The sequence below is a fragment of the Salmo trutta genome, chromosome 19 (assembly GCF_901001165.1).
Source record: "Salmo trutta chromosome 19, fSalTru1.1, whole genome shotgun sequence".
NCBI classification, from domain to species: Eukaryota; Metazoa; Chordata; class Actinopteri; order Salmoniformes; family Salmonidae; genus Salmo; species Salmo trutta.
The window spans coordinates 33811122-33826366 of record NC_042975.1 but is presented as its reverse complement, the minus strand read 5'-3'; the positions used below and the strand labels follow the sequence as shown (position 1 = coordinate 33826366).

Here is a 15245-nt window from a genome sequence, read left to right as displayed (position 1 = left end):
AACACAACGAACGGCAACAGCTGGACACACAGTTACTTACAGGTTTCCCAGCGAGAAGGGCAAAGATCCGTAGCCTCTCCTCCGGCAGGAAAGCGTCTGTCTGCATCCTGTTCCAGTCTCCAAGCTGCAGTGCAAGCAGCTCCCGGCCGTACTGAGAGCCCACCGCCTGGGACAGCAGCAGGGAGAGACGGTGGTCCCCTACACACAGGTTTAAGACAACTTAATGAGATCCTAGAACCTGTCCCAACGGTTTCGTAAGACACCACTTGTATGCAGCAGGGTTTAGCTTCCTACCCCTCCCCTCCTCCATCCATCCATCCAATCTCCCTTCCTTCCTCAACATCCCCTCAATTTCTAATCCCCCCCACCTCTGTCACCCCTCCAATCCCCCCTCTCCTCACCACTCTTCTGAGCCAGCCTGCAGGCGTCACTGATCCGGTGTCCAGTCAGGTAGCTAAAGATGGCCTCCACGTTTCCTCCCCCATGGTTCAGGCCCACTTCCTGCTCGATCCTCTGGGTGGCACTGTGGGACAGCCAGGCTGAGAAGCTCCTTCTCCTCTCCATCTGCTGCAGGTAGTCACTGGTACCAGGCCCTGCCGAATACCGTCGGCCCCATAGGGCCTCACACAGAGTCCACACCTGAGCCCAGTGACCCAGGACTGCTACAGGGAGATGGACATAAAGAGGATAGCATTAGCAAGCATATATTTTTTATATATATCTCAACACATCGAGATCGCCATGGGAGAGGATTAAAACAGAAATATACAGGGGTGATGTCAGAATAAAAGGGAAGTTTTGGAATTGGACCAATAATGAATGTGCACCATCTACCATCGTGTGTGTGTGTGTGTGTGTGTGTGTGTGTATGTGTGTGTGTTGCCTCTCTTACCATCTCCAGCACCAGCCTCCTGGTTGAGGTCATTAATCCACTCTGCGTACTCGTGCAGGGCGGCCACACCGCTCTGGGGCTGGATGAAGGGGCAGGCCCCCTCTGTACTGATGCTGCTGTGCTTCAGGCTGATCTCCAGGGGCCGCTGGTACACCGCCTGGCTCTCCTCACTGTCCCGCGGCTCCAGACCAACCACCTGCTCGATCACCACCTTGAATGGACTGTCTGACAGTCTGTACAGTGAAAGATGGGGAGAAAGATGGATATAGAGGAGAGGAAGGAGGAATGTTTAGGCTTTATTTATTTTCAATCTCTCTAAACAAACCTCAAACACTCCTTTCATACAAGTCTGGATCCAATTCCCACACTCCTACTGTGTAGATTTATTTATTTAACCCTTATTTTACTAGAAAGTTGACAGACCAAATTCTCATTTACAGCAACAACCTGGGGAATGCTTACAGGGGAGAGAAGAGCCAAATTGGAAGCTGGGGATGATTAGGTGACCATGATGGTATGAGGGCCAGATTGGGAATTTAGCTAGGACACCCAGGTTAACAATACTCTTACGATAAGTGCCATGGGATCTTTAGTGACCACAGAGTTAGGACACCCGTTTAACGTCCCATCTGAAAGATGGCACCCTACACAGGGCAATGTACCCTATCACTGCCCTGGGGCATTTTTTAAGACCAGAGGAAAGAGTGCCTCCTATTGGCCCTCCAACACCATTTCGAGCAGCATCTGGTCTCACAGTCAGGGACTGACCAGGACCAACCCTGCTTAGCCTCTTATGGCTAGGGGGCAGTATTTTCACAGCTGGATAAAAAACGTACCCGATTTAATCTGATTATTAGTCCTGCCCAGAAACTAGAATATGCATATAATTATTAGCTTTGGAGAGAAAACACTCCAAAGTTTCTAAAACTGTTTGAATGGTGTCTGTGTGTATAACAGAACTCCTATGGCAGGCAAAAACCTGAGATGGTTCTGTTCAGGAAGTACCCTGTCTGACCATTTATTTGCTTTCTTTGACATCTCTTCCAAAAACTAAGGATCTCTGCTGTTACGTGACACTTCCCACGGCTCCAATGGGGTCTCAGAGGCCGGGAAAAACAGGAATGACGTAATTCAAAGCCCTGGCTGAAACAAAGGAGAGCAAAAGCTAAGTGGTCTCTCAGTGGAGTAAGCCTTACGCTCGCGACCCGCCCCGCCCCCGGCTTTCGGTTTTTCCCTCAGTTTACAGGCATGCGCCTTCCCGGTCGGAATACTATCGCTTTTCTACGAGATAAATTGCATAAAAATTGGTTTTAAACAGCGGTTGACATGCTTCGAAGTACGGTAATGGAATATTTAGAATTTTTTTGTCACATTCTGCGCCATGCTCGTGACCGTGATTTAGCGTTGGGATAGTGTCTAGAACGCACGAACAAAACGTCGTTGATGGAACATAACGATGGATTATTTGGGACCAAACCTACATTTGTTATTGAAGTAGAAGTCCTGGGAGTGCATTCTGACGAAGAACAGGAAAGGTAAGAACATTTTTCTTATAGGAAATGTGATTTTGGTGAAGGCTAAACTGGGTGGGTGTCTAAATAGCTAGCCCGTGATGGCTGGGCTATGTACTTAGAATATTGCAAAATGTGCTTCATCCGAAAAGCTATTTTAAAAAAATCGGACATAGAGTTCATAGAGGAGTTCTATATCTATAATTCTTAAAATAATTGTTATGCTTTTTGTTAACGTTTATCGTGAGTAATTTAGTAAATTCACCGGAAGTGTTCGGTGGGAATGCTAGTTCTGAACGTCACATGCTAATGTAAAAAGCTGGTTTTTGATATAAATATGAACTTGATTGAACAGACATGCATGTATTGTATAACATAATGTCCTAGGTGTGTCATCTGATGAAGATCATAAAAGGTTAGTGCTGCATTTAGCTGTGGTTTTGTTTTTTGTGACATTATATGCTAGCTTGAAAAATGGGTGTCTGATTATTTCTGGCTGGGTACTCTGCTGACATAATCTAATGTTTTGCTTTCGCTGTAAAGCCTTTTTGAAATCGGACAGTGTGGTTAGATAAAGGAGAGTCTTGTCTTTAAATAGCTGTAAAATAGTCATATGTTTGAAAAGTGGAAGTTTTCGGATTTTAGAGGAGTTTGTATTTCGCGCCCCGCCCATCATTGGATATTGGAGCAGACGTTCCGCTAGCGGAACGTGTAGATGTAAGAGGTTTTAACTTCAGAGGCAAGCCAGCAGTGGGATGCATGGAGGTATGCTGCGGGTCAAGTGGTCTGATGACAGTGGTCTGGTGTGTGTGTGTTGCTTACTGTCTACTCTTGGCAGGTTTGGGCAGGAATCCAAAGCCTGCAGCTCCTGTGTCTCCGTGGTCCTGCTCCTTGTCCCCAGCCCCACTTAGCCCGTCTCCACAGTGGACCAGAGTCCAGCCAGGACCCCAGCCCACCCGAAATGACCGGCCCGTGAACAAAGCCGCATCCATCAGAAGACGTCCCTGGATGGATGGGAATGGATTGATTACAACAACCCGTACTTTACAGCCCAATTCACACATAATAAACAGTGGAATCATTAAAATTATCCAGCAAATCTCAATGTTCTTGATGTAAGTTTCATTTCTTTGCCCCATGTACATCTGAATGTATCCTTGTGTAAATCAGTCTACTGTACCTGATATTTCAACTCTTAACTATTACAATTGTATGATGAAGTGTCTAGCAAAAATTCCAGTAACTTTCCCCAAATTCCCAGGTTTTCCAGAAATCCTGGTTGGAGGATTCCAGATTTCCTACTTAGTCCCTCTTAATTCTGTTAATCTTCCAACCAGGAGTTTTGGAAAAACCTGGGAATTTGGGGAAAGTTCCAGGAAATGTAATACATTAGCTTTATTTCTATCAATACCTTCCCCAGTGTGACTGAGTTCTCTGGGTCCACAGGTCCCCCCAGGCGCCGAGCCCCTACTGTCCGTACAGTGGCCTCGGCCGGTGGGGCTGGCAAAAGAAAAGAGGGCCAGGGGGAGACCCGCGACGACTCAGGCACCGCCGGCGACACCCGAGACATGGACAGCCTGCCGGGAAGGCCCCCACCGAAGGGCACGTCAGGCAGCTGAAAGAAGAGACCGGCACCGCTGAAACGAGTCTGCAGGAGACCACCGACTGGAGAGAAAGCAAGGGGGGAGCTCAATGAACACAATCCAAGTAAACCACCTTTAATTCATCCAATAGTAAAGCTTCATTCAGAAGGACTGCTATATTAGCATTTTAGGCCTGTTAGGGTCTGTAAGTAAAGGATGGTGACTGTTTGTGAGGGTATAAATCAGTGTTTGGGCTGTGTGTGAGATACTTACTGGAGGGCCTGCCCTGCGTGCCAGGCAGGTGGATGCGAGGAGAGGCCACGTCTAGAGAACTTGTCATCCCTCCCTGCTCCTGGAACATGTCACCATCCTCGTCCTCAGCAAACAGGGATGCCTTCATAATCTGAGAAAAGAGAAACACATGCTACGGTCATGAAGTGAGTGAGGGAAAAAACACCACCCACCCACACCATTAAACAAGTGGAGCATGAGGGTGTACAGTAGTATGTTACCTGCAGTGTGTGAGGGTTGATCCCCAGCGAGGAGGCGATCTGACTGGACGCTGAGACAGAGTCGTGTTCCGTAGGGGTCACATTCCCCACTCGACTTCCCTTCTCCCCCATGCAACTCTCCCCTTCCTCCTCCCCCAACATGATCTCCCCTGGGGCATCCTGGGTAATGTCGGCCATATCACTGTCCACCTCCGACACGCGATTCAGCACTGCTGTGGACTGTACACAGCGGGTCGACAAACAACACAGCAGGGAAAGTGCCGCCAAACACCAAGAAGAGACAGACACACAGACAAAATCAGTTTAGTGTAATCAGATTACGTAAGTAAATGTAAAAATGTCAGTATCTGTATTCAGAGCAGTTGGTTCCAGGTCAGTGAGCTCCACTGGTCTGAGCAGATGGTACAGGTGTGGACTAGAAGACCACATATGGTGGACATCACTCTCAATAAGCATTATATTCTTCCCTACATACACAAGTCTGACAAACCAGCAGAATGTGTCATCTTTAAATTCGTTTATTTCATAGCATTATCAGATATCACAGATGTATATAGGAGCAGTTTTAACAAAATAAGATAAGTCGTAGCTTGATCCAATAATACCCCAAGAGCAGTAGTTGTAGTTTCTTAAACCCTCAACCAGACAGAAGACCTAATCCTGAATATATTCTGCAGGACTGGCAGAGTTGCTTAAGAACCGCAGGTTATCACACATCACTCATCTTTGGTAACTTTTTTAAAGCTTGATTGACAAAAAAAAGATAAAACATAAGCAACTATGAATCTGTGAAGAGATTTTTCAGGTTTAACATCTCTGCATTAATACTGGATTTTAATAAGGTACAACCATGGTAACGTGATGTTTTCTGAAGTTACCATAATCAGTATTAAACCGTTTGTAAATTTTGACTTTAAACACCTAGCAGATGAGACTAACAGTTGGTAAAAAATATTATACAATACAAACTTAATTTAAGAAAAAAAAAAATACTACAGTGTTAAACATTTCCTTAAGTCAGTTTGATTTATTTTTATCCAAAAACCTCATTCAACACTTAGCCCTAAAAACATGTTATTTTCAATCCAACAATTACTTCATGCCTTTGCTAGTGATCCAGGTTGATGTTAAGCTCAGGATATTTAAGATTTAGAGAACAGATGAAGGTGTGCATTCTGAATCGGTTGTGAGGGACAGAACTTAACCACTAACCAGGACTAACAGACTTGTGCAATCCACCCTGCCCACCTCCTGTCTGTGATTGATGAGTTGTGGCACCTCAGGTACCGATGAACCTGGGCGGAGAGGAGAACTCAGACCTCCCACAACACTGATAAATAGAACATGTGGATGTTTCCCATCTCATCATGTGATGTCAGATTGATGTTTAAGAGCCTTATTGGGGTGCAGAGACCACCATCATCCAGGGCTACCAAACGTAAAACCTTTTTCATAGAAACCTATTGAATACAACCCATAATAGGAGTGGTGAAACAGAGATATAGGCAGAGGACCCAACGCACTGCATGTGGTTGTAATGGTAGCGAAAAGAAAACACTGCTTCTGTTCAGATAATCAGGTATATTTAGGTTGTATATTGACTAAGGCCATCCAGGTGATGTAGAGAGCAGCGAGTATGACTGTCAGTGTGGGTGGGCGCACTGTGCTGCTCAGTCTACCTGAGCCTGTGGTGCCACCTGCTGCTGGGAGGGAGGCAGCTGCTGCAGCCCTGGTGGAAGTCTTGTTGCCGTCTTCAGCTTCTTGGGGTCCACTTTGAGAGGGACTTCCTCATCCTCGTCAGAGTCCTGCAGGCCATACTTAGAGAAATGGGCCACCTGCAGTCACAGGGAGAGAAGAGTTAGACATGGAAGGGAGAAATTGATTCACACAGACTCTGTGTGCGTCGAGGCATGCTTACCTCAAACACCCAGGACCCTGTCTCGGAGCGGTACTCGAGGAAGCGGGCGCCCTGTTTGCGTGAGGCGTTCTCCAGGCGGCCCTCGTAGTTCATCTCAGACAGACGCTCAGGGCTCTTTATTTGAGTACAGGTGGTCTTATCATTAGGCCACACCCCATCCAGAGTCACCTCTGCTCGCCTGGGAGAGGGGACGAGTGAGGGAGAAAGAGATAATAATATGGGGTTAGTAAAGAGTTGTGGTAAAGGATGAGAGAAAGGGAGAGGAAATAAGGAGAATATTAACTTGAGTTATGCCTCAGCTGTGATCACTATCAGAATATATGTCAAATCAGTTTATGACGTCTGTGATGGCATTACAAGGAAACTGATAATGACAATGCCCCCACTGTGAAGGGGAGAAAGAGCCCCTGTCCCATCCTGTCACTGACCTGTTGAGCCCCTCCCCCTCAGCGGGCTTGTTCTTGTCGTCGAGGTAGACGATGACCTCTTTACGTCTGAAGTGGACAATCTCATCCAGGTTCAGCCCCGTCACATTCACCTCACCATGGAAGAACACGGAGCCATAACCTGAGAGCCAATCAGAGAGCAGAGCAGTGAGCTACCGACCAATATGTTTTAAAGAGCAGTGTCCACCCGACCAATCCAGAGTCTTACCTTTTCTGCCCACGGTGAAGTTTTCCACCACACACACCCCGTTTTCGTCCACCATTTTGGCCAGCTCGTCCATGGCAGGGATGGTGTAGTAGCCCACACGGCCCAGAACAATACCTGCAGGGTGGGGGGGGCCCTCCTCCACTCGCTCCGCCTGTATGGAGTCATCTCCCAGCGATATGTCCTCACTGCTCACCTGAAATCAGAGGAGGCAGGTTCAGAACAGTCATGTCAAAAATGTCTAAAGTAGTGCACTATCTGAGGAGCGTGGCCCAAAAAAGAAGTGCCCTTTATGGGGAATCAGGTGTCATTTGAGACAACCATATTCACTGTCTGTCTACTCCTTTTTACTATCAGCTCACCTCCAGCCCGTTCCTGCCCCCAGCCCCCATCCTATGGGCATTGAGCTCTGAAATGGTGTCCTGCAGGCTGGGCTTGGCGTAGAACTTGTTGATCTCCAGGTCGTCCTCAGCTCCTCCCTCCACCACCTCCCTCACATCATCATCCTCGTCCACACTGGCACTGTAGGTGAGACACATGGTCAGCAACCAACACTCCACAGATAAATATTTGAAATGTTAACTCTGTGTGTGTCTGACCCGAGTCCGTTGAGGGGGTACTCTGGTGGAGAGGACAGGTCGTCGGAGTCTCTGTTGATTGGGCTGCTGTACAGGCTGCTGCCATTCAGGTTCTTCAGCACCAGCTTCTTGATGCTCTTCCTAGTTTATAACACCACAGAGAAACATAGATCAGACAACATACACAGATCAACTAACATACACATCAGATACCATACACCAACATCAGTCAGCAGACAGAAGCATATAGATGCAGCTCATACAAGACGTTACATACAAGAGGTGAAAAGCTATTGAAAACCAAGTTCTAGTATCCGTTAAGAAAAACAGAAAACAGCTGAATTCAGTAAATCAGTAGAAACAGAAACATGTGAACTAGTTAGAAGCGAATTTCCACATACAGACACCTACCTGGGCATGAAGGCTCCGTTGGTGAGAGAAGGCTCATCGTCATCCAACCCATCAAACAGCTGGGACTTGGAGGAGCCCGATGATGTCAGAGCTTTGGGCCGCACACGTGTCGCAGGTCGCGGTGTCAGTTTGTAGTGAGTTGGAGTGGTCAACGCCTTCTGGGCCACCGGATTGGTGGGCTTCAGACGCTCCTCCTTCTTCTTGGGATCAGAGAGGGGGTTTCTGAAGAGGGGGGAGTCTTCGAAGGGGGAGTAGGCCAGAGCATTGATCTGCTGCTGCAGCACTGCCTGCTGGGCCGCCACCGCGTTAGGGTCCGTCACCGCTGAGTAGAGAGACAAGTGAAACAGGCATAAGAATTGGGAAGTTCACACCACATTGTGTAATGCTATCCAGACAGTTTCTTCAGTACACTAAAAGAGTAATACAACTAGGTACTAGAGCAGTGGTTTTCAAAGTCGGGCTGGCGGGGAAACTGCAGTGGGGAGATTAAGAGTACAGATTGTATGGGACAACAAACGTTTTTTGAGAAAAACAATTTGAAAATATACAATTGTATTGAGTAAATGTATTCAGTGGTTTCTTTTCATTTTGATAAGTGATAAAAATGCAATGAATTTAAGCTTATTTGTTGATGTAAAAATCTAAATGATCTGATTGTAAGGTTGTGTCATTAGATTTGGGGTGTGGTGGGGTCGCAATAAATTATTGGGGGGGGGGGGGGGGGGGGGGGAATAGGGCCCCGGCTGAAAAAGTTTGAATACCACTGTACTAGAGGAAAAGGCGAGGGATGTGCTTTCACATTGAGCTTCAGACTGGATAGAGAGGTGGTGATAGACGGAAGTGGTATTTACCAACGGGCTGTTGTGGCGCTCCAAAGCCCAGAGTACTGTTTCCTGTGCTGAATCCCTGCACTCCAAAACCTCCCATTGTTCCCAGAGTGGAACCCAGCGTCTTGTTATTCCCAAACAGAGACATCTGGCCAGTGCCTACTGTTGACAAACACAGAACACACACGCTCAGAGAAACACAGACTAATGACTGACATAATGAAGACTCCGATAAAACACATCCAAAAAGGCAGGTCTTTGTTTTTGCTATTTTTTACGTGATGGATATTTGATGCATTTGTGGTTTATTTATCATCTTCCATATGATACATGAGAAGTTAACATTATATGTATGCCAGGCCTATTGTGCTCTGGAAGTGTCATCTGTTCCGTTCATACCTGCTCCAAAGCTGGCTCCCAGGCCGGTCCCTAGTCCTCCTGCTGCAGTCTTGTTCCCAAAAAGGCTTCCGGCAGCAGCAGTGGGTCCAAAACCTTCACACAACACAGAAAGAAGAACAACAACATGGTCACTGACATAGCCAATACTATCATCTATAAGTAGAGCTGGGCGATATGGCCAAAATATCATATCACAATATTTTTCATGTTTTTACCGTATAACGGTCTCTAATATTTTTTAACAATGAAAGTTCTAAATATGCTTTATGAGTAGTAATTAGAAGGTGATTTCAGTGGCTTTCTCCAGTCCAGTTGTTTATAAAGTTCAATCCAACTTCAAACATATTCATGAATTTCTGCATTTTTGACATTTCCACACTGTGCCACACAGAGCAGCGTGATGTGCAAAACATCTAGGCTTAATAAATTGGTGAACTGTTGGAAAATAGAATGATTAATCGAATTCTAGTTGGAATATAGTGGGCAGCACCTTGAATACATTGTTGTTTGACATGACAACGAATGAATAAGCCAGAGACGAATTATTGACAGGGTAGGAACCAAAGTGTTAGTCAGTGTTTCCAGGGGAGCCTAATTAGATGTTATATTACGCATTCTTACCTCATGTATCTAGATAGCTAGCTAACATTCATGCTTTGCCTATTTCTCTCAGATTTAAAAGGTACCGTTGCACAAACATGCTCATCTTTGCCTACACCAGTACTGGTACCAGGCTGTATTAGCTAGCTACATTTGCTCTGACACTTTGCAAGCTAGCTAGCCAGCTAACTAGAAATTAGTGGCCAACAATTTATTTGGGCCAGAACTTGCTAAAAAAAGACAAGCAGTAGTTTGCAGACAAGATACACAAACTAATAGGGATGGGAATGATTCATTGAGTTGATGTCTGTTTGAAAACTATCTTTAACCATAGATAAGATTATACTGTAAAATTACTTGGTGGAATTTACTTTGTAGCTGCCCGAATGGGCAAGTGAAATTGTGTGTCCCCCCCAAACATTTTTTTTTGTCTTGAAGACAATTTCCATTTGTACATGTGCATTTACAGGGTAAAAAAAAAAGGCTAAGTAACACAGTCCTTCTCCTCAAATTCCCTTTCCCCTCTAAGGCTCACTCAATTGCATTCCAATCGTTCCCCACAAGCTCCCGTTAGGGCTACAGAAATAAATGCCTATAAAAACGTTATGTTGACAAGATACACAAGCTACATTCTTTACCAAATAATGCTAGTTTTACTACAAATTCAAAATAGAATAGTTGATTGAAGTAGGGAAATACTGTATGTGTGTTCCAACAATCACCAACATCGTAACCGCCATCGATAAGAAACATTACTGTGCTGCCGTATTCATTGACCTGGCCAAAGCTTTTGACTCTGTTAATCACCACATCCTCATCGGCAGACTTAGTAGCCTTGGTTTCTCAAACGATTGCGTCGCCTGGTTCACCAACTACTTCTCTGACAGAGTTCAGTGTGTCAAATCGGAGGGCCTACTGTCTGGACCTCTGGCAGTCTCTATGGGGGTACCACAGGGTTCAATTCTTGGGCCAACTCTTTTCTCTGTATACATAAATGATGTCGCTCTTGCTGCTGGTGAATCTCTGATCCACCTCTACGCAGACGACACCATTCTGTATACTTCTGGCCCTTCTTTGGACACTGTGTTAACAACCCTCCAGACGAGCTTCAATGCCATTCAACTCTCCTTCCGTGGTCTCCAACTGCTCCTAAACACAAGTAAAACTAAATGCATGCTCTTCAACCGATCGCTGCCTGCACCTGCCCGCCCATCCAGCATAACTTCTCTGGATGGTTCTAACTTAGAATTTGTGGACAACTACAAATACCTAGGTGTCTGGTTAGACTGTAAACTCTCCTTCCAGACTCACATCAATCATCTCCAATCCAAAGTGAAATCTAGAATTGGCTTCCTATTTCGCAACAAAGCATCCTTCACTCATGCTGCCAAACATACCCTCGTAAAACTGACCATCCTACCAATCCTCGACTTCGGCGATGTCATTTACAAAATAGCCTCCAATACCCTACTCAACAAGCTGGATGCAGTCTATCACAGTGCCATCCGTTTTGTCACCAAAGCCCCATATACAACCCACCACTGCGACCTGTATGCTCTCGTTGGCTGGCCTTCACTTCAAAATCGTCGCCAAACACATTGACTCCAGGTCATCTACAAGACCCTGCTAGGTAAAGTCCCCCCTTATCTCCGCTCACTGGTCACCATAGCAGCACCCACCTGTAGCACGCGCTCCAGCAGGTATATCTCTCTGGTCACCCCTAAAGCCAACTCCTCCTTTGGTCGTCTCTCCTTCCAGTTCTCAGCTGCCAATGACTGGAACGAACTACAAAAATCTCTAAAACTGGAAACACTTATCTCCCTCACTAGCTTTAAGCACCAGCTGTCAGAGCAGCTCACAGATCTCTGCACCTGTACATAGCCCATCTTTAATTGAGCCCAAACTACTACCTTTTCCCCTACTGTATTTATTTATTTTATTTTGCTCCTTTGCACCATATTATTTATATTTTAACTTTTAACTTTCTTCAAACTACAAATCTACCATTCCAGTGTTTTTCTTGCCATACTTTATTTACTTTGCCACCATGGCATTTTTTTGCCTTTACCTCCATTATCTCACATAATTTGCTCACATTGTATATAGTCTTATTTTTTTCTACTGCATCATTGATTGTATGTTGTTTTACTCCATGTGTAACTCTGTGTTTTTGTATGTTGTCGAACTGCTTTGCTTTATCTTGGCCAGGTCGCAATTGTAAATGAGAACTTGTTCTCAACTTGCCTACCTGGTTAAATAAAGGTGAAATAAATAAATAAATAAATAAAAAACAATGAGCTACCGTTTTGGAATAATTGCATCCCATCTTTTTTCCGCTTAGGCTACTTTGCAAACTTCTAGTGCCATTTAGATTTGGTTAGCCTAGGCTATAACTCCTAAACATAGGTTCCACGCTGAAAATGTGTAAAATAAAAAAGTGAAATTCACTAGAGCGAAATGCAGGCCAGAGAAACTAGATAATAATTACACCAAAGCAGTCTAAAATATCCAGTCAGAAAATATTGTATATCTTTCGCTCTGTTGTATGCATAGCCATTAGGCTTATAGCATACACCTATTGTTTTTATATAACGTACACTCCTTAACTACTGTATCTTGTAGCTGTTAAAAATATTTTTAAAAACACCTATATTGCATTCTCTCGCCATTTGATAGGCTAGGATTCATTGCTTTATGCATGGCAGAGGGGTTGGGTTAAATGCAGAAGACACATTCAGTTGTACAACTGACTAGGTATCCCCCTTTCTCCCGATTAAACAATGAATTTAACAGAGTTCCATCTCAACAAATTACTTGAATAGCCTAAAAACATAAGGTAGCAAGGGGACTAATAATGAGAACAAACAATATCAATAGCCTATAGGAAAATAATTACAACCCTACTAAGAAAGAAATGATCCATGTGGACCATTAAAAATGCCTATAACATAGGTTCCATGCGAGGTTGAAAACCAAATGGCCAATAACATATCCTCCTACTAGGCCTATCATAAAAGCTTTAAGGCTAGTTAAAGTTATGAACAGTAGCTTATTTCTCAAATATTCTAGCCTACAAAAAGTGTTGTCCTAAAGTTGTGAACTTCAAAAATAACAATGAAAGTATAAGCTATTCTCAATCACAGCTTTATGAGAGATGGCACAAACAATGCATTTCTTATTTATTTTGAGGCAAATAAAGCAATTATTCAATGTTGAAGAATGTATGCACTCACTACTGTAAGCCGCTTTGAATAAGAGCATCTACTAAATGTCAAAAAAAAAAATTATGTAAAAAAAGAAGATTTATGACCGCGTCTATCCAGCCCATGATGTAGGCCTATAATCAAGCTCGCTACGGTAAGCCTCCTGAGTGGTGTAGTGGTCTAAGACAGTGCATATCACTGCAGTACCTGGTTCGAATCCAGGCTGCATCACATCCGGCCGTGATTGGGAATCCCATAGTGCAGTCCACAATTGGCCCAGTGTCTTCCGGGTTTGTAAATAAAAATGTGTTCTTAACTGACTTGCCTAGTTAAATAAAGGTTACATTAAAAAAAAAGAAAGACAGCCCGTTCCTCAGATAGTCACTGCTCCATTATGTGCCTGCCACACAGATAGAAACAGACACGCATATAAACCTGTCCTGCTCCTCCACCCGAAAGGAATATAAAAATAAAAGATTTGCCATTACCTCATGATTGCTCCAGTTGAATTTGATTTTGCGCTATAGCTAAACTGTCGTAGCGGGTTTATAAAATATATATTATTACTTTTAAATAATTTTGGGGGGTATAAAAGTTATGGGAAGATCACAACAGGTCAAAGGTTAACATCACCCAACCCTAATGCCATAGGCTTCCACAAGCAGTTACTGCCTTTTTGAAGATTGTGTTCCACGATATAACCAGTTGATATTATGGTTAAATACATTTTAAAATGCACTTTTTTTTTTTTTTTTACACTATATTAAAAGAAATGGGAAAATTTAGCCATTAGGATGTGTTATCTGTAATGGTTATGATAAATTAGGCATTGTTGCGCACTGTTGGCATATAGATAGTGCCTTCAGAAAGTATACACACCCATTGACCTTTTCCACATTTTGTTGTGTTACTGCCAGAATATTAAATTGATTACATTTAGATTTTGTTTGTCACTGGCCTACACACAAAAGCCCATAACGTCAAAGTGGAATTGTGTTTCATTTCTTTCATACAATTTGTTTTATGAAAAGCTGAAATGTCTTGAGTCAATAAATATTCAACCCCTTTATTATGGCAAGCCTAAATAAGTTGAGTAAACTAATTTGCTTAACAAGTCACATAAGTTGCATGGACTCATTTTCTGCAATAATAGTGTTTAACATAATTTTCTTTAGGACTACCTCATCCATGTACCCCACACATACAGATAATTGTAAGGTCCCTCAGTCGATTAGCGAATGTCAAACACAAATTCAACCAAAGATCAGGGAGGTTTTCCAATGCCTCGCAAAGGGCACTTATTGGTAGATGGATACAAATAAAAAAGGCAGACAATGAATATCCCTTTGAGCATGGTGAAGTTATTAATTACACTTCATTAATTACACCCAGTCACAACAAAGATCTATGCGTCCTTCCTAACTCATTTGCCGGAGAGGAAGGAAACCAGCAGGGATTTCAGAGGCCAATGGTGACTTTAAAACCGTTACAGAGTCTAATTGCTGTGATAGGAGAAAACTGAGGATGGGTGAACAACATTGTAGTTACTCTACAATACTACCCTAATTGACAGAGGGAAAAGAAGGAAGCGAGTACAGATAAAAATATTCCAAAATATGCATGGTTTGTAACAAGGAACTAAAGTAATATTGCAAAAAATGTGGCAAAGCAATTCACTTTTCATTCTTAAAAACTTCTTAGGGCTAGACGTCCTGCTAGCGGGACAACTTCCGGGTGAAACTGGAGGGCGCGCAAATCAAATAAATAATCATACAAGTTATGGATATTAAACATTTAGGTACATACAAGTGTCATATCGGTTGAAAGCTTAAATTCTTGTTAATCCAACTGCACTGTCCGATTTACAGTAGCCATTACAGCGAAAGCATGCCATGCGATTGTTTGAGGACGGCGCCCCACATCAATATTTTTCCACTGGCACAGGTTTCATAAACTCACAAATAGCGATGAAATATTACTTTTTGAAAATCTTCCTCTGATTTGTTATCCAAAAGGGTCCCAGCTATAACATGTAGTGTCGTTTTGTTAGATAAAATCTTTCTTTATATCCCAAAAAGTAAATTTAGTTGGCACCATCAATTTGAGTAATCCACTCGTTCAACATGCAGAGAAAGGAATCCGAAAATCTACCACTAAACT

General features: G+C 43.7%; 1 protein-coding gene across 8 annotated transcripts in view; it reads right to left on the bottom strand.

The window, feature by feature from the left end:
* The window catches only part of LOC115154383 (nuclear pore complex protein Nup98-Nup96-like), a 30830-nt gene that overhangs the window by 5215 nt on the left and 10370 nt on the right, over nt 1-15245 (bottom strand). For all 8 annotated transcript variants that reach the window (XM_029700555.1, XM_029700557.1, XM_029700560.1 and 5 more), the window contains 16 exons: nt 9283-9375; nt 8908-9045; nt 8057-8378; nt 7667-7786; nt 7430-7589; nt 7071-7263; nt 6845-6983; nt 6417-6594; nt 6178-6333; nt 4499-4717; nt 4260-4389; nt 3815-4068; nt 3226-3407; nt 893-1125; nt 402-662; nt 41-198 (listed from right to left, as the gene is read on the bottom strand). In XM_029700555.1, the coding sequence (XP_029556415.1) occupies nt 41-198; nt 402-662; nt 893-1125; nt 3226-3407; nt 3815-4068; nt 4260-4389; nt 4499-4717; nt 6178-6333; nt 6417-6594; nt 6845-6983; nt 7071-7263; nt 7430-7589; nt 7667-7786; nt 8057-8378; nt 8908-9045; nt 9283-9375 (2936 nt within the window). The remainder of the gene's footprint in view (nt 1-40; nt 199-401; nt 663-892; nt 1126-3225; nt 3408-3814; nt 4069-4259; nt 4390-4498; nt 4718-6177; nt 6334-6416; nt 6595-6844; nt 6984-7070; nt 7264-7429; nt 7590-7666; nt 7787-8056; nt 8379-8907; nt 9046-9282; nt 9376-15245) is intronic.